This window comes from Drosophila sechellia, chromosome 3R (genome assembly GCF_004382195.2).
Source record: "Drosophila sechellia strain sech25 chromosome 3R, ASM438219v1, whole genome shotgun sequence".
Lineage (NCBI taxonomy): Eukaryota > Metazoa > Arthropoda > Insecta > Diptera > Drosophilidae > Drosophila > Drosophila sechellia.
This window is the reverse complement of record NC_045952.1, coordinates 27,174,401-27,200,853: the sequence shown is the minus strand read 5'-3', so window position 1 is coordinate 27,200,853 and position 26,453 is coordinate 27,174,401. Positions and strand designations below refer to the sequence as shown.

The 26,453-nt window shown below is 47.6% G+C and overlaps 1 protein-coding gene across 2 annotated transcripts in view; it reads right to left on the bottom strand.

The window, feature by feature from the left end:
- Positions 1-1,731: 1,731 nt before the first annotated feature.
- Positions 1,732-26,453, bottom strand: part of LOC6612602 — a 37,894-nt gene continuing 13,172 nt past the window's right edge. The window contains exons 10-29 of one of the 2 annotated variants that reach the window (XM_032720277.1): positions 25,175-25,762; positions 24,902-25,085; positions 21,810-22,087; positions 20,814-21,362; positions 20,270-20,427; positions 19,554-20,175; positions 16,946-17,623; positions 16,173-16,340; positions 15,795-16,084; positions 15,347-15,428; positions 14,336-15,220; positions 14,065-14,255; positions 12,015-12,263; positions 10,721-11,090; positions 10,343-10,480; positions 9,915-10,177; positions 8,423-8,597; positions 7,049-7,295; positions 3,601-3,869; positions 1,732-2,890 (exon numbers count right to left, since the gene is read on the bottom strand). In XM_032720277.1, coding sequence (XP_032576168.1) covers positions 2,477-2,890; positions 3,601-3,869; positions 7,049-7,295; positions 8,423-8,597; positions 9,915-10,177; positions 10,343-10,480; positions 10,721-11,090; positions 12,015-12,263; positions 14,065-14,255; positions 14,336-15,220; positions 15,347-15,428; positions 15,795-16,084; positions 16,173-16,340; positions 16,946-17,623; positions 19,554-20,175; positions 20,270-20,427; positions 20,814-21,362; positions 21,810-22,087; positions 24,902-25,085; positions 25,175-25,762 — 6,798 coding nt within the window. In that variant the 3' untranslated portion in view covers positions 1,732-2,476. The remainder of the gene's footprint in view (positions 2,891-3,600; positions 3,870-7,048; positions 7,296-8,422; positions 8,598-9,914; positions 10,178-10,342; positions 10,481-10,720; positions 11,091-12,014; positions 12,264-14,064; positions 14,256-14,335; positions 15,221-15,346; positions 15,429-15,794; positions 16,085-16,172; positions 16,341-16,945; positions 17,624-19,553; positions 20,176-20,269; positions 20,428-20,813; positions 21,363-21,809; positions 22,088-24,901; positions 25,086-25,174; positions 25,763-26,453) is intronic. The other variant, XM_032720278.1, reaches the window with a different exon arrangement.

Here is a 26,453-nt window from a genome sequence, read left to right as displayed (position 1 = left end):
CACCCTATTTGATACTTTTTTACAGTGATTTCTTGGGGGCACCCGCATGCCCCACCACAGATAAGTCGTTTCCCCACCGAGCAAATAGCCAAACAATAACGCCAAAGCCGAGTAGAATAACAACAACGAGGACTGCTCATGCTGCTGACATTATCATAATAACAATAATCATAACTGTGAGTGTAACAGTTGTCGCCCCGCTCGTCGTGCTTTCCCGCTTAAAGCCATCGGAGTATTAAGAAATTGCTCCATATCCTGTGCTGTCGCAGCACATCCTGCATGGCAAGGACTCACGGTTACGTGTGCGTGGAACGAACTGGAATCGGGACTGTTACTCCACTGACCTAGTCTACGCGGTAACAGTCCCGTTTCCACATGGGCCATCCTTATTTAAGAGAGCACTGGCGAAGAGAAGTACTCCGAAAAGTGGTGAGTTCACAGTTAACAGCGACAGAGAGCAAGCGGAACGAGTGGAAGTGGCACACCACCCACGCAGTCTACTTTCATTCATTCGAGCCACTCGCCTTCTGAGCGTAGGTCATGGCGGCATACGGGTCGGCTACTTAATCTGCCCCTGCTTTCCGGTCAGTCACATGCTCTCACACTGCTAATCGCACGAGGCGGCGCAAAAGGGGGGAGTGGCACTACGGTTCTCTGGCCAAATGAAGCGTAACCAAATGCTGATAGCCCAAATGTTGCAGTTTATGGCCAAGGCATTGGCCAAATTGCCTCTTGGCGTGCGGCATAATGGCGACAATAGGCACATTGTCTTGACACCGAATCAGTGCGCCAGAGCGAGAGAGCACCAGCGCGTGGGCGTCTGTCACATACCCATACAGACATACACACACGCCCACCTTCGCTCGATTGCATAATGCGGTCGCGGCAAAACAGAAAAACAACTTTGAACAGCTTTGCAGTTCATTTCGGTGTGTGCTGCAACTTCCCTTCTCCATTTTTTCTCTACCGGCTTTTTGTCGTTTCGCGTTGAACTGGCAAATTTCCGGCAAGCTTTGCATGCACACAAAAGCCATCTTCCGTCCTTGTCGCGCGCACACACGCACACACACAGTGGGAGCTAAAGTTTATCTGTCAATTTCGGTACACAAACACAATGACACGCAGGCGGCAAAACCGTTACGCACTGAGAGGATTTGCATACTCTACAGCCCAGCTATAATACCCTGGAAATAATTTTTATCCTTGACTCATTGTTATAAATCTTCCCTCAGTAAATTTGTATTAATTACTATTTCCATAAATCTCTGCATTTTTATTGTGATTTTAGGCAGGATAACAAAATGCTAGTTAGTAAGAACGACCAATATTATGGTATAATAAAAGCAAACTTTATAAGATAAAAACAAATGACAAACTATAAGCTTGCCTACTTCCCAGGGCATCAGATATTCACGCAAAATCCGGATAGTTAATTTTTTTTCCAGTCCAGCACTTCGGTGATAGTTTGAGGACGAAACATTTTGTCAACTTTAATGCGCTTTGTTGGTAAGACGGTAGAACGTAGAAAACGCTCAGGAGCCGGATCCACGTTACATGCGCCAGGATAGCAGGTAAGAGCGCAAAAGTTCGAACCGATTTGCATACAGCTCGGTAATCCAAAAAACGAATTTCTCGGTTAGTTGGCAAAGTACTTGGCTCAGCTTTTATGCATTTCAAAAATCAAACATTCCATTTCCATACGCCCCAAGTAGCTGACGACACAGTTCCGCACTCGTTTTAATAGCAATTTTTATTTCATTAAACAACATGGTTATTATTTTGATTACAGTAGGAGTACAAAGCGTGTGGCTTGCGTTTGCATAATGGAATTTTTAAGTAATTTTGATTAGGAATTAGCCGGCAATTGGCTAAGGCGCATACTAATGCCCACTAGCGTCCCTTGGCCGGGATTCTATTTCTTGCCCAGCAAGCAGCGTCATAATAAATAAATGATCAACTTTGGCCGAAAGCTGACAAGACCATAATTTCCGTGTCCTGGGTCCTTGTCGAAAGCCGCAGGAATTAATTGCGGGTCGCTCGTTGCTGGCCTCGTTAAACATTCGACCAGATTAGGAAGTGCGGGCCGTGGTGGCGGACATTCGTTTGCAATAATTTAAATATTAGTTACACATAATGTAAAGCATAAATTAATTTTGTATTCGCCAACTATTAAAAAACTTTCCATTCGCTGGGGTCTGCAAGGGTCCTCCGAGTTGATGAAGTAGTACAAGCGCAAGGAAGAGGGACATCCGCTCAAACTTTCTCCGCAGCTTGGGGCAATTAGTTATTCACGCTTGCGCTTGTCTTTGCAGCAAGTTTAGCCGCCTGCCAAACTCGGCTCCTTTCCTTTTATTTTTAGCTGCGATTGGGAATTAAACGCAAGATAAATAGTTGGGTTTCTCTACGGCTGGGAACCAAAAACCTATCCAAGACTATCATCGCATCGTATCGAATGGTATGGTATCTGCGTATCATATCACAGGCGCTGCAACATCCGGCCGTAGACTTGACTCTGCTCGAAGCTGCCGAATGCCTTGCGGAAACGCTGCCGCTGCTCGCCACTCAATTTCGCATGGAAATCTTGTGCAGCTGTCACGAACAATGCAATTTCGTGTTGACCCAATTTTCGGGCCATCGCCGGAGCTGCTGCCTCTGCCTCAGTTGTTGCCGTTGTCGCCGTTGTTGCTGCTGCCGCAGAGTTGGATGCCCCGATGCCGAGCACCAGCGGAAATAGTTTAATCAAATGCAGATTTATGGAGGCGGATAAAAAGATGACGCTGAGGCCCCAGACACCCTGCTGCTCCGGCTGGTCCAGGAACGTTGGCAGGGTGCAGATCAGCCAGTCCTGGAGCATCTGCAGGTACGACGAGTCGATGGCGGAGCGAAAGACCTGCGGAGTAAAGGAGCAGAGCAGATTGGGGTTAGAGCTGCCAACGAAATGCTTAAATAAAAGCCAAGCCGACAATACGGAAATTAAATTTTATTGTGCTGCTCAAAAGGTGCCTCGTCGGCGGGCCGCAAAAGTCGACTGCAGTCAGCAGCATACTTTGTGGCAGAAAGTTGGCTAAAAAAATATCGCAGCCTGGGAATCCGGCCCTGCGAATGACAGTGCGAATTGTGCCGCTATGGGATGCCGGGATGCCTCGTTGGCTTCCGAGCTTGTTTTTATTAATTTCCATGCACGCACTCAACGCACTGGCTAACCTTGAACCTAATGAAACATTTTTATGGTCCCACAGTGGACGCCAGTAGGCGAAGGCTTCGGCTCCTCGCATTGACCCACGCACCTGGACGGAGGCCAGCTGTAGCCATGAATTCCATTAATTTTCAAGCTGCCAAAATTCCACAGTCGCACACGCACACTCATGTGGGCAGTGGGGAGGGAGTTGGCAAGTGTTTTACCCTTTCGACTTGTGGCCAGGGCAAACATTAGCGCTGCATTGGCCCCATTCCGTTCCGGTCTCCAGACAAGGACGAGGTCCTGGATCCGGGACTCGTAAAATGCCACCCAGCATGGGAATCCGAGTGTGTGTTCGAAGCAACCACGCACGAATGGCCAACGTCTTTACCTTTGCTAGATCTTTGGCCAACAGCACTCACCTGATATACAATCATGGCAATAACATCGCAGTGCGGGTGATTTATGGCCAGAAACTCCTTTATGACCTTCGTCAATATTTCATTCGGTGGCACTAAATCACGAATAATTTGGCACAGCACTTGTCCATAAATCCAGGCGGCATCTCGAGTCGATGATTTAATACAATGCAAAAGTATATCGACTTTATCGTTTTGCTGGGCGATTATCTCAGGGTCATCCTGGACAATTCCGTTGGACAGCTCCGTGTTCTCCAGCTGGGCGGCCGAGCCTGAGAATGGAATGAAATGGAAAATATGTAAGTCACTCGCAGAATGCAGAAAAAGGGAAGAAAGTGAAACTTTCTAATTAACAAGGCAGCCTTCAAGCCAAATGCCGATGGCCATTATTCACATGCTCGGGGTCCTTCACACGCCAGTGCTGTCACTGCCCTCCCTTTTTCCATTTCCCCCCACTACACTTCCACACACTCGCCCACTGATTCCCCAGGACACACACGTACATAAATTTGCATTTAAATTTTATGGATTTTTCCCAGCACCGATGCTTTTAGCCCAAACTTTCTCCCATGACCAAAGCATCAAATTGAAAACTAAACAAAAATAGCGGAACCAAAAGTTGAAGCTGAGCAGCATTGCCCACACACAGGGCATAGATTAGAGTTGTTCGATTAAGTCCGCAACTGGTTGAGAAGGTCACCAACAATAAATGTGCGTTCCTTTGGCCAGGTGAAAAATGATGGCGGCCAGAGACCAGGAACCAGAGACCGCTGAAAGCCACAGCCCGTGTGCTGCTTAGTGTGGCTTAGCGGCATCGAATTATTTACAATGCAAGTGGAGCGGTAGCTGATCCACCTGGCCAGCTTGGCCACCCCCTAACGCCTAACCCAAAGCCACCAGTAACCACCCGTAACCCAACTCAGCCGCCTTCTGGCCGCGCCAACTTTGGCTTTGGCCTTTGTTTTGCAGCTTAACATTGTTGGTCGGGGCTGTTGGCCTGCGGGCAGCTTGTTTGGCTGGCTGTTGCCAATTTTGGCATTGTTGTTGCAGGCTTTGAACGGGCATGAAGTATGGCCAAGTGACCGGGCGGGCGCTTTGTAGGCGTGGGGTGGTTGGGGGTGCTTCCCGGCGCCTGGCCACAATTACGCGCGCCACGAATGCCGCAGGCAATGCACGGAAAAATAAGAAAAACCTAACAAACTCTAAAATTAGTTTAAGCACGGCGAAAAACAGCGAAAAAAGACCGGTGGTCTGCATTATAGATTCTACCCAGGTGAATATATGCTTCATACATTCTGATCTGAATTCGTAGCAAAAAGAAAATGACCTTAGCGTAATTTTGTCGCACTTGTTAACGGCTTAAATATCCTAAAATAAATATTTAAAGCTTTTGTTTAATTTCAAAATAAGCCAACGAAACGAAACAGAAACAAGCTCTCCTAATCCCATTATTTAAAGAGTGTCCTTTTGTGGGAAGGGTTCGCTGTCCTTCGCCTCACAAGCATTTTCTACCAACTGGGTGACCAATATTGCCGCAAATATTTATTATTGCGTTTTGCAACTTTGAGGCCAAATGTATATACCTTTTTTCTCGACTTTCCCTGTTTTGGCGTTTCGCTCCTTTTTTGTTTAAGCCTTCACTCTCCAATTTTTTCCATGCTTTTTGTGGTAGCTGGGCAACCTGTATTGTCTTCGGCGACGCGGTCTTTTGTTTATTTTCGCGTGGAGCCCACAACGCTTTAAAAAGGCAAGCAGGCGGAAAAAGAGCAAAAAAGCGTGCCCAGGAATAGCCAACTTCCGCCAGGATGCGTTTCGGTACGGTCGTTCTCTGGGTCCCAAGCCAGGATCCTGCCCGGTTGGCCATATTCGAGATTTGTGAGTGGCGTATATGTGGAGTGTGCGGAGTGTGCGGGGTGTGTGCGGTGTGTAGGGCCCAAAATCGAGGCAGTTGCTGCCATTTAGTGGCAGAAGTAAGCATCGCGAATGGCCTGCTTCACAAACATTGACGTTTCTCAAAGGATTTGCGTGCTGTGGCCATGGCAAAAGGGACTCAGCAGTCGGCAGTCGGCAATCCCGTGCACTGACAAAGTGCAAGGCAAATACGCAACGCTCCACTTCCAATTTCACCCACATCCACACACATGCACCCCATTCCGCTGCGGGCATTCTTCGACATATTTGTGGAGCGAGTTGCATAATTTCTGGCCAGGAGTGGCCCAGTCGAAAGTTGTGCTAAGTTACCACGCACAGCATGTTGGCCGGGCATATCCCAAAGCCAGTGTAGGAAAAAATGAAGGTAGTTGTCTATCTTTTATTCCTTTTGCTATGCTTAAAATGGTTGACGGCTGTTATTTTTTCTCGTTAGAGAATGGAAAAGATAACATGGTGGAGTAAAGAAATCGATGGGCTAGGGTTGGTTAATGAAACGAGACTGAGCGGATTACGATTGACCCGCATCGAGGCGATTTCCATAGGCAAGCGGCATGTACCTTAAAGCTAGGGAATCTGCTAATGAACTGAACAAGAATGAAAGCCCATGCTGAGTAAGCTGGCGAATTTCTCCACTCTAATCTGCAGTTTTTCTGGGCTCTTGGAGCTCTATAGGATAAATCACAGATTCCAGTAAACCATAGATATTCTGTATGTAAAATTGTCTAGTGTCAACATTATTGGTTAAAGCTTTCAAGGACGCTCCAAGATAAACTTTATGCAAATGACCCTCACAGTTTGTGCTTAAACGAATACCTATTTATGAGCATTGAATGCCAAAAACTGAACTTGTGCCCCCGAAAAACCACTGAACTAACGTTTTAGCACAGGCGAAGTGAGCGCACGACAGTTGAAACGATAATAATTGTCCTGGAATTGCGCTAATAACAGCAACAGGGATAATTGTCGGCCAGCAGAGACGGCAGAGATACGCAACAGTCGGCGGAATGTCCTGATGTTCGCCGGCGACAGCAATTAGCCTTTCTCTGGCAAGGACACACACTCGCATTCGCACTCGCAATGCATTCATGGCCATAATGATCAGCGCCAAACTGTTGACCCGCAAACACACAAAGTGCGCCATCCCAGCGAGCGCATTTAAAATGGAACATGGCAGCATCCAAATAAAGGACATTGGGCGCGTAAGGGGAGTGAAGTTCACTTGGCCAGAGTGCCCTGCCGCCTAATGCCGCCCTCTGTCGGGATGCTTCCCTTTAAAATTGTTTGCTTCTCACGCTTCCATTCCGAAATTGGGAATTTCCATCCCCCAACGCACTCGCCCTTTGCTCAATTTTCTTATAACAACAGTGGAAACCCGTTCGCGGCCCATGCGGTATTAAATGAAATTACGAAATATTTCCGTACCCCCCCTTGCTCTTTCGTTTTCCCATCGCTTTGCTACCCCATTTGATCTTGGTATTACTTTTGTTATTTTCTTTGCGGCCAGCCCCCGCATACTCACCCACATACATGCAGGACAAAAGCAATTTCAATGCCGGAATCGAAAATTTCTCATTTTCCATTTTCAGCAATTCGAGTGCAAGTTTTTCAATTTTATGTCGCATCTGCGGTGTGACCACGACGCCAACTCCCGCCTCGGATCCTGCTGCTCCGGCTCCGGCACCCGGTTCTCCAGCGGCGGCATCCTTTCCAGTAGGCTGAATGCCAGGAGGCGGCACTCCACTATTGACCACCATGCGCTCCAGGCCCTGTCAATGACAAAGAGATAAATAAATACAATAAGCAACATATACACGTATATAAAAAGTAGCAAAATAAAGGCAATGAACAAGGACAGCTCATAGAAATAGCAATGCGGCGGCTCTCGACTCGCTTTTGAATTTTTATCATTGCATACTTAAGTGGGTTTTTCAGTAATGGCCACGCTAATTGAGTGGCAAATTGTTATTGTTATGGCCGCTGTTGTCGCTGCGCCCCATTGCGCTTTCTCCCGCTTTCTCTTCGCTATGGTGATGATGATGATGCTGATTCCAATGCCGATTCGGATTCCGAGTGGCGGCCATCAAAGCAAAAGGCAGCGGCAACAACAAGGACATCATGGCCAGCAAAGGCAACAAAATGGGACAATTGAATTGCGTGCAAATTTCATAAATTGCTTAAAAAGTCGAATTTAATTTTCGACCGAACGACGCCCGGAAATATGCAGTGCAAGAACAGTTTTTAATTACTTGTCGCTCGCCATGTACTCGTAAACTGCAATTAAAATCTCAACTCTATATTAAATGATGGCAAATTACGTTCGCCAACTGAGGAATTTCTTTATGTAGCAGACGTATGTATTCAACGCTTAAACAAAATGCAAAATGCTTTACTCTTTTTCATTACGCTCAATTTGCAAACGGACTCCCATTGACCAACGGGCCATGTGTGAGTGTTCCACCAAGGCCAATAAACATTTGGCTACTGCCATTGCAATGGCATGCATCCAATGCATTGGCTGCTACTCCTGCTCCTGTTCCTGCTCCTGCGTCAGTTATGACAGCACTGGCTGCGGTCCTTTCGCGTGGCTTTTCCCCCGTCCGCCTGACAGTTCCGTTGCCGTTTGAAAATTGTCAATCAAAAAACCAATTAAGCGCAACGTGGGCTGCCCAGGACTAAGCCACACAAGTCAAGGGATCGAGGTTTTCATCCCAGACCAGGGAACGTTTGCCCCGGTCAATGGCAGTCAGATTTGCTGGCCCGCTAGTCGGCTGACAGTTAGTAAGTGGCCTGATGGCGGCTAGACAAGGCTGACAACCATTTAAGTGGCATGCTAAGTCCTTTCCACGCGGCTATCCTATCCTATCCTCCCATCTCCATTCCATTTTGTACTCACATGCAGAACGCACAGATAGAGCTCCTCGTCGGCGGTCGTCTTCAGGAAATTGTTGGCCGCAATTATTGTATTTGACAACAGATGACACTGCGGCACGAATTTCGATGTCCACTCGATCAGACTGTAATTGAGCGTCCAGACCAGCTTCGTGTGCTCCACGCTGAACGGCAGGGGGCTGCAAAGATAACCCAGAAATGTTTACTCATTGTACACAGAACGAGCTGCTCCTGCTGCAGCTGCTGTGCTGGGCATGTTTCCATCTAAATTAATTAGAAGTCTGACGACCGCAGAATTGCATCCGCCGATGCCGTGGGCAATGCCCAAAATGGCCACCTCCCCCTATTGCACTCCCTTATTGGTTTTCGCGCGTAAAATTACAAAATAATTAGTTCGGGCGAGCTCCGCCAGCTCGCTGATTAGTTGCCATGGTCGTGCCTCCCAAACGCAGGGCCATCCATTGATTTTATGACCAGTTCCTCTGCCGCTTCAGGAGCTGCAATTTTCGCTGAGGTTTTGGCATATTGGTTTGGCATACGCTGCGTATGCGCAATAAAAGTTGTTTGCCCTTCAGAGCCAAATCGAGGCATACCCGCTATGCCCTTCTATACTCTTATTCCTTCCTTCGCCCAAGTTTAAGCTCAAATTTTGACGCATTTTCCCAAACCTAATCAGACGACAAAAACACACTCAAGTGCGGCGGAGGTGCAGCTCAAGAAATTCTTCCCCAAAAGCCGCGAACGAGGAGGCAGCTGCTCAGCCTATAATTAGAATTTACTGGCGAGCATAAACAAGCAAATGCAACGCAAACACAACAACACCACGGCTCCATTGATCGGAGGCTGGTTTTGACTTTGGAAAATCTATCGAAAGCAGCGGCAAAGTTTCAATGGCTATGGTTCATCGATGTTCTGCACGTTGTCGAGTTATGGCAACTTCCTTTGCCAGCATATCCCTTACCAAGGGAGGGGAACGGGTGTTCGGCTGCTTCCGGCGCAGTCCTTGAAAACTTTTTGATAACACCCTAAACAAAAGGGGTGGCGGCCAGGTGGATCCAGCAGCAGAACATCAGACCACAGAGACCAGATGCCGATGAGCCGAGGTAACTAATGCGAAATGAGAACTTTTGCCATTAGTGAGTGGATCTGTGGAACAGATATAGACATGCCAGCAGTCGCAGGAGTTTGAGACCCGGGGAGCCCAGTCAAGTCGAGTTGATGAGTTTCAATTGAAGATGGTACCAGGTATGGCTTCCAACTTTCGGCGTTCGAGTAAGACACACTTCTAATTCAATCCGGGTGTACTGCAAACAGCCTTATAATACTGACGGACCAGCTGGATGAGGGGCTGTTAATTGCGCAGAGAGGCAAATTATGGACAGCAGAATCCGGATTTTGGATTCTGGATTCCGGATTCGGTATTTCGTATTCCGGCTTCCTATTTCCCACCTACCACCTCTCACTTCCTTCAACCTGCATGGAGGGTCGGGACTCACCTCTCATCAATGATGCCATGACGATTGATGTAGCCCACAATTAGGGCTCGCAACAATGCCAGCTCCTCACTGAGCCGTCCCATTGTCGTGTTGGTCTTGCTGCAGCACTCCAGCAGGCAGAGCAGCCCCTGCAACGTGGCGATGCGTATGAAGCTGTGCGTGCTCTTCAAGTAGACGTTGCCAATCAAGGAGCACAGGACCTGCAGTTCGACCAGGCTGGGGATCAGGAGAGCCTGGCTGCGGCACAGTAAGTAGATTATGTGCTGCAAAGTGCAGAGTAAATTAGCATGAAAAACAATAGACTGGCGGAGTGGTGCCAGGAAACAGAAACAAAGTTAAAACCTGAAATAATGCTTAATAAATAAATTAAATATATTATATATATTTCAGAAATTCTTTCAGCTAGACTTTTTTGTATGGAAACTTACCTGATGCGAAATGGTGTCGTCCATGGCCACCTGCTCCTGCAGTTTAAGGCAGCGTTCCTTAATCCATTTGATGTGGTCGCGACTCTCGCAGATCTCGCAAAACTTTACCAAATTGGGCAGCACCAGGATGTGATTCAGCTGTCAAAGGATGGAGGGAATTGCAAAAGAGTTATGGCAAGTTTCATCTGCAAATGAAATCACTGGCAACTCAAAGCCCCAAGGATCGCCCAAAAACAGAGTCCCCGGCTGCATCGTAATGTCCGCGAAGCGGCTTGCATAATCAAATTAAAACCCATCGAATGGCCCGGCTAGCATGCGATGTGCGAATGCTGGCAATGCACAGGACGTGACTGCCCGTAAAAGTTTGACAGGACTTACCTCGATCATCTGCTGCAGTACGTCAAAGACCAGCTGCGTGCTGCTGCGAAAGTCAATTCCCGACAGCTGCGTAAAATGGCGATAGTTGCGCATTGCCATGTCGGGCACATCCGCATCGCAGGACTGCTTAATGTCCGCCGTGTTTGCCTGCTCCCCGCCAGATAGGCCCACTCCCACACCCATTCCCACACCCACTCCCGCCGCCGCCTGGTCCTCCATTTGGGCCCAGCTGAAATTGAGATCGTACTGATTTGCCGCAAAGGTGCGTGTGCCAATCACATTGTCGTAGGCCAGCTGCCGCTCCAGATTGGGCTGATAGAAGACATTGCACGCATCCACCAGCAACTGCACCTTGTGCAGTTTCTTCAGGCTGAAATATATATAAATATACATATATAAATTCGATAGTGATGGATGTGTGGGAAAAGTTCGGGTTGTCGGTGGCGATAAGGTGCGTATGTGAATGTACGTTTATTTCTGCCAAATGCTATCAACTAAATGGCGCATACGCCCTGTTGACAGAGCAGACGAAATGGCAAGTAAAAACTATTTGCTTGTAATTAAAAACTAATTTATAAAGTCAACACCGGGCGACAAGGATTTGTCAGAGTTTCGTGTTACCCAGACCCAGAAGAGCCAACAGCACACATTTAAAAGCCATTGCTGGCCAGCTAATACGGAAAATATGTATTTCGCAAATTTCCTAGGGGTTGTCAACAGAGTTTTTGATATTTCAGCTTTGGCTCTCATGTTTTTGCCGTTCCAGGCAATTGAATCGCGTCGACGAGCAGGAGACATGAAAAAAGAGTTTGGCACTTGTTAACTTTTAAAATTATTTTCATAATTCATGTGCTCACGTCACGCCACGTTATAACTATGGTATACCATACTATACTTTACTACATATATGCAATATCCGTGGTCCCATCGACAGACTTTTTGTCGCTTTTAATTAAAAACGCAGACATTGTAAAAGCATCCGAAAACTTGTTTACCAAATTGTTTTTGGCCGCACCGCTCCCATGTTAACAAATTAGTTGTGCATTTAAAGTTGAAGGATTTTTTCGTAATGGGGGACGATATAATATGTGCCACAGGAAAATCACAGGATATACACGCTCATTCGCAGACTCAACTTTGCTGGCATTTAATTTGTACTTTTTGCCATTTACACATTAAAAACTTTATCCACTGCTCTGTGAATTTTAATTTTCATAAATTTCCACCCCGAACCCGAACCAGCACCCATACCCAAGCTGGAACTGAAGCTACTGGAAGTGGAGCTGGGACTCACCTAATGCTGTCACAAGTGATGCGCTGCCAGCGAGTGGTGTGATGGAACTGTCCGTTGGCCAGGCCCACAATGGGAAAAGTTTTGTACGTTATTAAAAGTTCGAGGATGGCCTGGAGGCAGACCTGCTTGATCTGGAACTGCTCCTGCTGATCGACCATGTGTTCGTCGTACAGCTTGTTGATCAGCAGCAGGCAGGTCATGAAGTACTCCTCGAACTGCTGCCGGGTGGTGAATCCGAAGATGGAGAGTCTGGAATCCGGAATTCAAAGTGGCTATGAGTGTCAATTTAATTACCGATAGTCGGCTGCTGTGCGTGTGTGTAAGTAATTAATTGAAAATTGCAATTTCTGCATAAAATGTTTTCAGCCAATGCTTGAAATTTTAATTCAATTAGTCCTTGCCTCTTCAAATATTTAAAATATGCAATATACATGCCACCATATGCCTCTACACATATGTATGTGCATATATGAATATGCCATGTGTAGTAAAATGTCAGCAGGCCTAAAATCTCAATTAGTCTTCGATTACTTTGGGCAGTCGGTGAAGCAGACGCTCCATCCACCATCCATCAGCCATCAGGCATCACACCCATCACTTGCAGTGGAGCCCGGGGTGATGGGGTGCTGCTGTGCATCGTGGTGGTTTCTGTGCAATTAGCAACAATGTTTCTGGAGCAGAGGCAGCCGTCCGCATCCGCATCCGCATCCTGGCATGACGTGCCTTTTGTTGGCAGCCATCTGCAACACGCACACATGCATTTATCTCACTTTGCTGCTCATAATTTGTTTATATCGCTCGCTGCCTCGTCGGCGGCTCTTCCTGCAGCGCTGTGTCGTTTAGACAGCTTTTATTTCCACATTTCTGCATCCTCTCTGAAGCCCCACATCCCCTCAGCGTCATACCCATTGCTCCTCCTGGCCAAAATGCATGTCTATGCCGGCGAAGCTGATGCTGATCCTGCGCGGAGTTTCGTCTAATAGAGTTGTTGATGTTCCGCTCCGTCAGCCCTTTGGGGATTTTGTCGTTATCATCCTCGCAGCTTTCCTCGCTGCCGCTGGAGCAGCTCCGCTGGTTGCCCGGTTCCCCAGTTCACGTGCTGATGTGGTTATGATGTTTGTGCGCTTGTCGGTTGGGCAAAGCCAGAACTGGATTGGCTTTGCAGCCCGGTTAGGGCGACAAAGTGTGAGCGGAGTGCAAGTATGCATACTTCTGGGGGGAAGTCAAGTTTTAGGCTCCGGACAGGCAAACAACCAAACAACCAGCCAACCAACAACCACTGCCACAGACATCTAGCCGTGCACAATTATTCCGCCCAATTCCTAGCTGATGACGATTCAGCTTTCGCCATTCGGCTGACAGCGTAATGATGACGACTGCCATCGAAACAATGGAGCAATAGCTATAACGGCTTGGGGAGCCTGTCAAGTGACAAGGACGAGGCAAACAAGCCAAGGACAATGACGATGACAATGAAGTCTTACGGCCCGCACTCTCGCATATGTGTGGATGTTTGGATTTGTGCTTGTGCTTGTAATAGAACAACAGGATGTTGATGTTTCCAGTTGCGGTTTAGCCGCTGCCATCGTCCTCATCATCGCTCCATGTAGCTGCCATGCGCTCGTCACCGCTGTCAGAGCATTGTCAGCAACTTGGTTGTTGCTCCCGCTCTCCGGTTGCTGTTGCCGGACACAGTGACAACGGCAGAAGCGACACCAACAGCAACGGCAGCAGCCAGGACAATGCAACAGAGCCTGCTCGATTGATAAGGGAAGCGGACAATGGAACCCACCGGCAAGGTGTCAACTTGACTGGTTTAAGGTGAGCACAAAAAGATAAGCGGATTTAATTAGCAGTCGGCCCAGTACCATATTGTCCAAATATAGTAGTGGTCACCATAAGCTGATGAATGGATATAATGCTCTTCTAATTATTTTTGTAAACTTTTTTGCAATACAACTTAAAGTGTCGAACTGAACTTAACTTGTTGTGAAAAAAAGCCGTTTTAACTTAAACAAGCCATTCATATTTCATCCAGACTCACACTCACCTCTTGACAAATTGACGCAGGACATCGACATCGCTCAGGCTGTCCACAGGAATGGAGGGCAGCTTGCCATCTGCCTGATGCTCCTGCTGCTGCTGCTGGACTTCTGGCTGGATGAGCTCGTGGGGTGTGACCGCGTAGGCATAAAACTGGTGCGTTCGCAGCAGCGAGATGCCGATAGAGGCGACCAGCGACTGGGGGAAGGGAGGAGAATCGAGAAAATGGAAAGTGCTCCTGGGTCGTACTGACAAATGACTAGCCGATTGTCACTTACCAATGCCACTTGGAATCGGGCCAGCTCCTGACCTGCGAACTGCAGTCGGGCGTCCTCGACGCCTGCCAAGACCCTGCCACTGTCCAGGGACTCGATTTCAATTTGGGTTTCAATCAATTTGGCCAGGAAAATCGCTTGCGGTGCCGGTCCCTTGGCCTTGTTTCTATCCCGGCGGTGCCTTCGATAGAAAATGGTGTCCTGCAGAATGCACCGAGCCACTGAGTCCAGCAGGTCGAGCAGTTCGCATCGCAGTGAGTGATCCAAACTGGCATTAAGTTCCCGCCAGACGCGGGGCTGCTGCAAAAGTGCATTCACGGTGGCCAGCAGCACGCCCAGAGCGTCTTGTTCCGACTCCTGTCGTGTTGGCATGGCCAAAATCTGTTTTGCCGCTCCGGCCAGCCAGCCGAGATAGGCCAGCAACTGCGGCAAATGCTCGCGGCGCAGCAGGTGCTCGACCACGAACTTCTCCATCAGCCGGGCATCGATGTAGATGAGTGCTGTTTGCTCCGCATTCCGAATGCAGGCCATCAGGGCGCACACCGCCCGCGCCACATCCAGTTGCTCCCAGGTGGGTGGGTTTCGGCATTTTCTGGCCTCTGTGGAAGCCACCTTTGACATGAGCAGGGCGCAGGATACGCGCGCCAGTGGCGGTGGTTGCATGTAGTTGATGTGCGGTGCATGCTGGATGCACTTCTGCCGGAAGGCGGACATCATGGCAGCCAGGGAACCGGCGATGGCGTGGCGCAGTAGTTTCGCCTCCTGCTCGGTGCCCAGACTTCTGAGCAGGCGTTGCAGCTTCGGCTCCGACTGGATCTCCAGGAGCAGCAGCATTAGTTGCTTCTGCTGCTGCGGGGCATCGGCATGCTGGGTGGCGAATTTGATTAGCTGTCGGCGGATGACGGAGGAAAAATGTTGTCAAATGATGAGTAATGGAGCGGCAGAGGGAAGGGGAAAAATAACAACAAATTAGCTGTGGCAGTGCCATAATGGCCAAGTGCTTGTCCCATTTACCTGCGCAAAGAGCCAGCTCTCATCAATTATGCGCGACGGCGTTGCAGTCTCATTGTCCTGGCGGCACTCCAAGTCCTTCAGTCTGCGAAGCGAAGCAATGAAACATAAATAAAAGCATGGAGGATAATGAGAGTCTTCTGATCCGAACTTGGAGTACTCTTCGGTTCGCTTTCAGTGGATACTCGTTGGTTAAGAAAGGGAAACCACTTTGACGACGGTGGATCGAGTTGTATATTCAAAAATTTAATGATAATGTCAGTATAGGTCTTCAGATAATTCTTCATCTGATCTATGTTTATAAAAAGGTTTCGCAAAATGTAACAAGCCACATGAATTTTATAAGTGTTCTTGTGCTTACTTTACTGACCCACCCTAACGTGCAGCAATGTAATGAACTGAATATAAATTGCCATTGCCCGGGATGAATAATTGAAGGGGAATTACTTACAGCAAGGTTCGCAGGGCGTCCTGGTCCTCTCCGCCGGCCAGGTCTCCCTCCACCAGACGCTCGTAGATGACGTTCCTGGCGGGCTGGCCACTCTGGGCGCTCAGCCGCCGGGCCATCCGCTCGATGGGCAACTGCAGCGAGCGTTCTCCCTCGTAAAGCTGGTGCAGGCGACTCAGGAGTTGCAGAGCCTGCAGGGTGGGATCCGCATCGCTGCCAACGTCTCCGGAGGCTTCCCGTTCAGCGGGCTCACAAAGACGTCCCAATAGCCGAAGGACGATGCGAACGGATTGCTGGCGGGGAATGGGGGACACCAGATGAAAGGACGAACACAAAAGCAGGCAACTGGGCTTTGTTATGCAAAAGTCTCTGGCAACTTACCCTGTTCAATCGATGGGCATTCCGGAACAAGGCCACCTGCAGTAATGAGCCGCACTCGGGACGCTCTTGGCATAGCTCGCAAATGAATTCCAAGTGGTCAGCAATTAGGAAATTCAGATACCTGCCTTCGAACAGCCGGCGCACTTGTTGCGCACTCCAATCGCAGCCCTGCAATTAGTGGACAATCGTGATTTGTTCGGGTCACAGGCAAATAATGGGGATTGTCCTGGGGATGGAGATGGGAATTGGGATTGTGCCATTATCCAACAAGTGGGGCATGCTCGAGTGGCAATCATTTAAAATTATGCCCGCCAATGAACTGTGTTTAAAGTAAGCCAACCGTTTAAAGGCTCACTGTCGCCGGCGGGACGGTGAACCGAAAGCAGAAACCAAAAACCCGATGCGGTGAACCGCAAAATTGCGAGTGCGACAACTGTCAGCTGGAAAAATTCGCATTGTCGTATATGGTTGAAGCACCCGGGGGACGGGCGGTGGGGATTGGGTTTTTGGCGGCCCGGCTACGCTGTCGTCTGCCAAATTCAAATTAAACTAATGTGTCTGATTCGCCATTACTCCACTGCCGTCTCTTTACTTAGCTACACTGGGAGAAATGGGTTCGCAAAAAAGATGAGAGACACAGCCTCAAGTTTCATAAAATATTTTAAGCCGTATCTATGTGTATTAATAACACCAGGCGTAACTATTCTGTGTTTAACCATAACTTATTAGTTAATTTATAATTCTACCATCGATTTTTGTCTTAATTCACTTACCGCACTTGCACGACAAACTTCGCGTAGCAACGCCCGCTGCAAGTTTTTCTTCAGCGGCAGCTGGGCGGCCTGTTCCAAAAGGGCCACCGGCTCCTCCAGCCGCATGGCGAGCAGCAACCTCAGGCAGGCCAGCAACACGGCATCCAGTGAGTGGGATCCGCCCTGGACTGCGGCACTCATCAACAGCAGGCTATAGTATTTGCAGAGAAATTCAGACTCGGCCAAAACCAAACGGAAAACTGATTGAAGTGCATCCTTGTGCCGTGAGCGACAGCAGACGTTGAGCAGGGCATCCACGAAGCGCCCGGCCAGCTGGCAGTAGGCGTGGCTGGATGAGCTCGGTTCCAAGCCCAGGAGGACCTCCAAACAGGCGAGCAGCTTCTCGCTGAGAACTTTGGCGAAATAGTTAATTTCACTGATGGAGGAGCGGCCGGCGGAAAAGGATGCGGCGGCCGCTCTGGCAGCTGCCGCCGCCGAAGACGTCGATGGTGCCTCGTCCTGCCAATGAGGAGCTGTCGATGGGGAGCTGGGCATCAGGGCCTGTAGACGACGCTCGGCTGTTGGATTATTTTTCAAATAAAGTTTAATGTGATTCACTAGATAAATCTCCTCCGTTTTAAGGATTACGTTGGACAGCATAACCATGGCCAGAGCTAAATCACCAAAGTTCCCAACGCCCTGCAACGAAAATGTAAAAAGAGACTGGTTTGAGAAGAGACGTAAGTACGCTGGCTGATGACTCCTTTCGTTGTTGACCGCCAGTGCAGTAAAGTGTGAAAGTTTGCATAAATTTGTGTGACAAAGTTGCCAGTGCCAACATCAACATATTTTCCGGCAGTAATTAGGACACAGACCCATCCTGCCCATCATTCCCATCCTGCCCATTCCGCACATGTGGCGAATGCAGTTCCCATTGCCTGTGCTACCCATTTTAAACAGAATATTTTTTGCTGAACAGCTCGCGTGCCTTCTCGAGTCAATGTTTACACGCAGAATGTTATTTAAGTTGCGGTGCAATTTCAATTTCAATTAAAATGTTGCTGCCATAAACTATTCACCTGCATCCCACATAAACACCCGGGCGAAAACGAGTGGGAGGCCAGACTTAATTACTCATGGCACCTGAGCGGCAAAGACTGCGTAAACCCTGTTAATTTGCCCAACCGTCGTCTCATCTTTTTTATGCATGTCCAAATTAAATAAACGATAATTAGTTAAAGTTTTTAAGCTCGGCGCATAACTTACAAGCTAAATGAAGTTGAATTGCCGTCGGCAGTAAAGTGTCAGTTTGCCATTAATACGGGCGATTTGGGATGGGGGTTGGGTGACCAACGGCCAAAGCCGTTAGACACGTGGATGCAGCGGACTCGCGTGGAGTGGAGTAGTTCTCACATGCAATTGACTCTGCCTACGACAAGTACTCCACTTGGATTCCCCGAACCCGCTGAACCAACACACGCCCAGCTGTGCTAGTGAGACTCTGTAATTAAGTTGGTTTTAACTGTAGCATAACGCTTGACTGGTCTATGGGGGGGTCGGAATGGGCGGTGGGGGCATGGCTGGCCCTAACGGCACGGGCTGCACGGGCATGGAAGACAGACCGACAGTTAATGCATGTGTAGCTTAAATGCGCATTAATAGTTGAAAATGTGCGGCGTTGAAGCGTAGGTATTAAAAATGTCACGTATACGACATGTGGCACATTAACTACAGCGCCACATGGATCAGCAACAGCAGTGGCAACAGCAACAACACCAGCAGCACCAGCAACAGCAGGGCAAAATAAAAAATTGCCCCGTAACTGCAACTAAGTGCATTCGTGTGTATGTAAATGCGAAGGGTTGAACGGACGGACGGACGGAGAGATGGACGGACGGGAAGGCGGCAATGACAAATCGTTGATGAGCTTCGGGTATCAAGGGTCGAGGAGGGCCTACAGGTGTTTGGCTACCGCCTTTGTATATATTGGGTGGAAAAAGCTTTTAAACTCTGCAGACAAAGCCCTGTGAGCATTGAATCTTCGATGGATACCCGAGAAGTGAATGGAAAGTGATGAGACATGGCCACAATGGGCCGTCATCTTAGGACTCGAACATCTGCCAGTCGGCAGTTTAATGTCATCGAGTTCAATTTATGCAATTGCAGGCGTTGGCCCTAAGTACCAGTTAAGTCGCACGGCCATCGTTGCCAAACTGAGAGTGTTGTAATTTGTGGCATTACTTCAATTATATTATTAAGTGGATGCCAGGCACGCCCGATGACACCTACTCAGGACATTCATATGTCATTTGCATTGGCAGCCTGCCAAACCGGCGGCTGATAGACAGCTTTACGTTCATTTGCATGTCGGGCTGGATTTTAAGTTTCTGTCTGCATTCATAAATATTACAAATTGCTTGACGCCTCCAAGTGTGTGTGGGCATGTATATTTAAGCAGGCTTCTCGCATATTTATGAGTTCAATCGAAGGCGGACGGACAGATGGGCGGAAGCAGTGCATGGCAGAGGACTGCCGGAGTCTTAATGCACGCCGTAATTGAGGGCTTGATGGGCAGCTGTGAATTGGCTGAGTGCCTTGTCAAGCTTAGGCCACTGCATATTTAACCCACCTGCTCGATGAAAAGCTGCAGCAGCTGCAGGAATCCCTTGCTGTCGGCCAGCACATGGTTGCCGTTATTGCGGAAACAGCTCTCCAGGAGCCGCAGATCACCGGCGTTGTGGAGACGCCATTGGCGGGAGCACAGCCCTCGACAAAGCGTCCCGTACACGGCGTCCGCATCCTGGGCACTGCGATACGGTGGCGTGTCCAGTTGCTGCACACTCCGTTCGAACAGCAGGAGTAGGGCGAGGACCTGTTGACTCGGCCGTGCTTCCATGAACTTCTCCAGCATGCCCAGCACCACTTCCCGTTGGGTGTCCAGTTCGCGTCGTTGCGCCAGCAAGGCCTCTCTGGTTTCCGGCGTGGGGGCTGCACTCAAAGGACTCTGGCACGCGGCTCGCCCTGAGTTATGGCCCTCGGTGTTCAGCGCCTCCTCCAGCTGGCTGTGCATAAAAAACAGCTCGTAGCTGAGGGTCTTCAGGGCCAGCAGAGCCACCTCGCGCACCGATCCGTTGGCCAGCAGATTGTTGGTGATGCTGATGATCTTGGGTATCGTGATCAGCTGCCGGTCGCTCTTGTGCGTCAGCTGCACCAGGAATCTCAGCATGGGCGGCACCATGATGAAGGCGTTTCTATAGTTACAAGTTTTAAAAGTTATATCAAGTTAAAAAATTAATCGGTTTCTTTGAACTCTTTTATTCAATTTATATTCAATCTTGTAATCACCTATCTATTCCCTCTTCAATCAGATCCATATTGCTCAGTACCTGATCGAATATTACGTTCTTGGAGTCCAGTATGCTGTAGGTCACATTCAAGTCCAGCAGTTGGGAAAGTAATCGCAAAATGGGCGCCTGTACCAGCGCATTGGATTTCATGAAGAGCTGGAAAGGGCACGGAAGGGAAGGGTACATGTTACATGCAGGAATACTAGTGCTCGGCAAATTTTTGCCATTAATAAAATATCAATGGTTGCACTCTGACCCATCCGCGCACACACTCACACTCACACACGTAAGAGATTAAGGACTGCTCCCCAGGATGGTCGGTATTCGTGTCTGTGCATTTTTAATCAAACAAATTGGCTACAACTAAAATTAATTAGCCATCGCTGGCCAACGTTGCGTTCATACAGTGGGAAAAAAGTGTAATATATTTTTTTGGACATTTAAATAAATTAAAAATGGAACTTTGGAAACCAGTTTACCTACTCATACATACATTTAAAATGTAGCCTAAATGAAAGATAAGTTTCTCGCAGTGTACTTACCGTCAGACAGTATATGACCAGCGGCTCGAATAGCTTTATAAGCCGGACAGAGTCGCCCGCCGGCGGAGAGGGTGGCTGCAGGCCGTGCACAAAGAGCATGCCCATGTCGTGGAGTGGGCCGGCATCAATTGGCTGGCGAGCGTCGGTTGGAGCCCCTCGCTGGGATCCCGCCACCGCTGGTTTTGAATTTATTGTTGGCAACAATGTGGAGCTGGCGCCGTGACCCCTGCCCTTGGCCGCGAAGTAGGGACGCATGAAGGCGGCATGGTGGCCAATTCCACTGCCATTTCCACCGATGGCCGATGGCTGCAGCCGCACTTGGCTGGCATAATTTTGGGCGAATAAATATTTCAACAGTTGCCGCAGACATGCAACGCACTCGGCGGGCGCATAATTTATGAGCCTGGTCAAATAGTGGAGTATTTCTTCGATTAATTTCAGCTCCGGGGGCGAAGCACTCGCCATGCCCTCCAGGCAGAGGCTCACTGCGTGGAGGCAGGTTTTCAGGAGACAAATTAATAAGCTGCCGGCCTCCTGATTTATGGTTATCTGGGGAGGAGAAATAGAAAAAATCGAGTTACTTATCCAGTAAAAGGAGAACGAGGAGTTAGCGGCGAATGCAATGTGCTGCCGACCTAATGCAACCCGCACATTAAGTCACTGCGAGTGGAGAAGTTTTCTGTTTGAGCTGCGAGTGGCAAAAGTCAAGTGTGGATGCTACGTTGGCTGCATTTCGTCGCGGTCTGAATTTTTACAACTCATTGCCATTGCTGCGGCAGCGTTGGATAGTGTTGCATATAAAACGGCGCATTGCGCTGTACGTGCATCCAGCTGCAGCTCCATCTCCATCAGGAGCTCCATCTCGAACCGAATCCTGTGATGCTGGATGCTGGGAAATCTCAGTGCGCGTGCCGCGCAACTTTTGCCATTTCGGCGCCAGCAGCGACTTAATGGCGGTTCCCGGCTCGGAATCTGCGAGTCCGTGGTCTGACTTACCTTGTAGCTGTCATTAGCACCTCTTAAAATGTTGTAAAGTTTCATGTAAACGTAATCGCCGGCAAAGTAACCCAGAGCCTGAAGGGATGCCGCTGGCTGTTCGCGGGCAAAGAGCTCGCTCTTGGGCGGCTTGGAGCTGCTGCTTCCCGACTGGGATCCCGTGCTGTGTGGGCGCTGATTGGTGACCAAGTGATAGTAGATGTTCAGCATCCTGACGCTGTGACGCAGCAGAAAGTCCAGGTGGGCGGCGTTTGGCTCACCTGAGCTCAGCATGGCACCTGCAATGATGAAATGATGGGTGGTGGCGGTGGCGGGGCTTATTAATGGCAAATTAAGTGATCCCACCTGGGCTAATTGTGTTAAAATGCAAACGAGCTCTTAAAATTATACAAATGCGGCGTAATTGCAGCTCACAAAATGAAAAACGCATTAATGGATTTGCAATTGAAAAATGCACGATTCAATGGGATTGCCATGGCAATATACGCGTTTATGTGGATATGTAGGATCGGCAAAGGCGGCAAAATAATGCGAAATTAAAACAAAAATTGCATAGGTAACAAACGGAAAACGCTTCAAAGTATGCTATGATTTATCAGCGTTAATTAATGTAAGTGTGTGCGGCGCACGCAACATTTCAATTTATGTGTCAACAATGCAACGTTCAGTATTCAGTGGCAATAAGCAATATATATTTGTATTTGGCGGCTGCGAAAGGAAATGGCATTGCAAAAAATTATTATTTGCAAATAAATTAAATTGTATGCCCATAAATATTTATAAAAATTAAGTGTTAAGGGAGCCATTTAAAGAACCCCTTCGGGGGCCACAATGTGCAAGTGGATAGCCTGCAGCCCCGCATCGCCGTTTGCATTACATTTACTAATTAATTGAAAATTGCGCACAATCGCAATGAGACGCCGCCATTCTTCCGTTACCAATTTATATTTATTTATCGCACATTTCAGTTATTTTTCCCAGTTTGGCGCCAGGTCAGCGTTCGATTATGAGGCCACAGAAAGGTGGAGGGAGTTCCGCTCACGATGTGTAAGTAGATGAATTTAACCGCACCGTATCACAAGTCTATACACGAACAATTGTGATAAATGATTCCCTAGGGCTCTTAAAATTCATTTATTATTATCGGAAGCTCCAGCATTGCTCACATTCCAGTACACCTCAAACTCCCATTCATTAAAATCTAACGTAATCATCTTCAAAATTCATTAAAATTAGAGAAGAGAGCTGCAACATTGCATATATATACCAGAGTAGAGGAAGTTATTATTATGAGCTAAATGTGCTATGTATATTGCAAAATAAAGATTGTTTTGAATATTTATCAAGCCAAATTAAAATGGATTTAGTAAGAGGAAAAATTGAACAGGAATTTTAGATGTAGGTGCACTACAAAGCCCTATATAACTTCCATCACATACCGCGAAATCCAATGGGATTGCAGGTGCTTCTACGGCTTTAAGCCATCGGTGAACTGTGAATTTACATAGGCCACAATTAAAGGATTTCGCAGGCTGTTTGTTTTGGTGCCGGGCATGAATTGAAAACTATTTGCATACATTTTGGCAACTGTCAAAACTTATCATGAAGCGCACGCGAGAGTGTCGGAAAACATTTGGCGATTCTGTTTTCAAATCGATGTCCAGATATGCGAGGCACACGGATACGCGGATACACGGATACGCGGATACATGGGCACATAAGTACACGCGGCTTAAATATTAAATTGCTGAATGCACATTGCAGGCAAGCGGCACAAATGCGGATGCAAATTCAAATGACCATGGCAAGTGTTTTATTTTAGTGGCGAGGGATGGGGGTGTGGTAGCAGCCGGCCTCACTGACACAAAAATTGTTTAACATTTAATGGTTTATTAATAATTTAATTACTTTTTGATTATGGTGGATTACATTAGCGCGCAGCAAATACGCGACCGGCATGATAAATAATGAAGAGCCTGTCGCCATTCCCCATCCTTTGCATCCACAATGTCCTAAAATTTATGGCATCCTAATGCATGCGATGAAGTGTGGAGGTGGAGTTCGATGTTCGGTGGTTGGTGGTTGTGAAATGCCCTAATGAAATTGAGTTGAAGTTTGGTTTTCTGTTTGCTTTTTTTGCTCCGACCCATAAACATTTCGCAAATTGAATTGAAATGTTTATTACTGCACTAGCTGCATAACTGTTGTTGATGTTGCTACAGTTGTTGGCATTTTTTAGATGCACTTTGTTAATAATGCCGTGCGGAATTATTAAATTAAAAACGTTTAGTTGCATGCAAAAAAAGTGAGAATGAATGCAGAATGCAGTTTCAGCTTTTAATGCTAGTTAGTGTGCAACATTTCGGTAGTTTTTAACCAAAAATATTAGATTGAATAAAGTTCGTCTGCATGTCGTAAATCTATGAAAATGACAATGACTCAAATAGTCATTTTTATAGCTAAAATGTATCATATATTGCCACACTGTATTGGGTTTCGCCATAGTTATTTGCCTATTTTTTGGTAGCGAAGTAAACATTTAGTGCAACGGAAATTTAAAACCATTTATGCTAATTTCCCGTTTTTCTTGATTAAATTTAAAAATAATAGCATCTAAAAAAAAAAAACTGTGCCCAGTCACTTACACCGCAGCATGAAAATATTTATGCAAATCTATTTAATGACAAACAATTAATTAAAATGATTTATGCAAACGTTGCCACAGCATTCATTACAGCATAATGCAATTAAATATGCAGTCTGAGACTAAAAATTACTGCTTTTGTAATTCCATTCAAATTAAATTAGCCAAACGAGCCACAAAGCGTCGACTGTTCGCCCCAGTCGAATAAATCCAATAAATATCGAAAATATCAGAGTTATCTGAAATATCGGGAAGGCATTCAGGCGCACCAGAGAAATCACCAGTTAGCCATGAATTAATGCGGCATTTGAATGTGAATGTCGGTTAAGATGGTTGGGAAATTGGGGGTTATGGAGATGGGGATTGGGATTGGGATTGGGATTGTGCCAGCAAGGAAATAACAGAGTAACCCCTTTTGTGATCGGCAGGCAGCCAGACCACTACTCACCTGCCATTAATTTGCCCATCACATCAATCAAATCGTTCTGGCAGCCGAGGTCCGCAGCTGTTGCATTGTTGTAGTAGGCATAGCTAATGCAAATTTCAACGAAATTGAATTCCAGCCAGGCCTTTTGATAGTCCACGAAATTGAAGTGCCTCAGCAGGAGGCGCAGCGCGTAAATTATGCCAAACTGTGAAGGGGAAATGGTTGGGCGGATTGGTTTGGATCGATTCGCTTCGATTCGGTGGCTCCGTTCGATTGGCAAACACAAATATTTACCTGCACATTTTTATCATTCAGCGTCATCAATTTATTTGTCAAGCGATACAAAACTTTGGCCAAAACTTTTTCCTCCTGCGCGATTTGACGTTGGGACGCGGATGCCAGCGCAAAAACATGCCCCTCGGCGATGCCGATGCCGTAACTTGCCTCGAAGTAGGCCGACGCCGCGGAGACTGCCGCTGCGGATCCTCCGTATGAGGCAGATGTCGATGTGGAGGAGCCGGACGTGCTGCCAGTGTCGGGGTAGGATGGGGCTGAATTCGAGGTGGCCAATGCATCCAGCTCAGCCAGAGGCGGCACAATCGTCGAACTGGCCCGGAATAAATTACGCAACGTCACGGACATGCTGCCAAATATGCGATAGTCGAAAAAATCCCACAGCAAATTGAAATTAGTTTGTTGAGTTTCCACGTTGACTTTGCCATTGCCTTCGATAACGTCTCCACCGCCTCCTGCTCCTTGGCCTTGCGCTGGGTCCTGGCGCGCCGTTTGCATTATAAAGCGGCATAGACAGCAGGCGGCGTGTTCCCGCACCCGCGCATCATCGTCGCCGAGCAGATGTAAAAGTTCAGCCAGAAACTGCGCCTGCAAGGGGGCAAAGTGCATTTGAGTCAGTTGACGGCACGTTGTAAATCAAAAAGTGAGCCAAGTTTTCATTATGCAGTTTGGCAGTTTCGAATGGCCGTACAGATGCGGTTTGCATAGTCGATTTTGTCCGCAAGGTAGAACACTGAAGAAAATGGCCATCGGCATGAAAACCATTGATTGGGATCGATTTGAAAATTACCTTTGTTGTTAAATTAAATATTAAATAATATTGTTGACTTCTCACTACGTCAATTTAAATATTTAATCAATTTATAATTTAGCTTTTCCCTGGCAAAATGATTGTTGTAGTAAAGTGTTTCTAACGCGAACGCCCATCGAAAACTGCGGGCTATTAAGTTTTGAACTGTGCGAAAACACAGTCAACAATAATTGCAACTACGTTTGGAATACGAAATTCAATGCTCCACATCAATAGATGGGATTGTAGGCACACATTTAAGCTCTCCTCATGCTATTACATTTTCTCGGCATTCAGTTTGATCCGTCTGTCGTCCTTTGGCGCAATTGTTTGCCGACTCTCCTCGAGTTGATGTACGTTTTCCCTCTCAGTGCCATTTAGTAAATTGCTTAGCTTTGTAAAAATAATAAATAAACAAATATATGTGCGAGCTGGTGCCACGAAAACGAAAACCCCCAAGCTCTGTCAGCCAGTCCGTCAGGCTGTCAG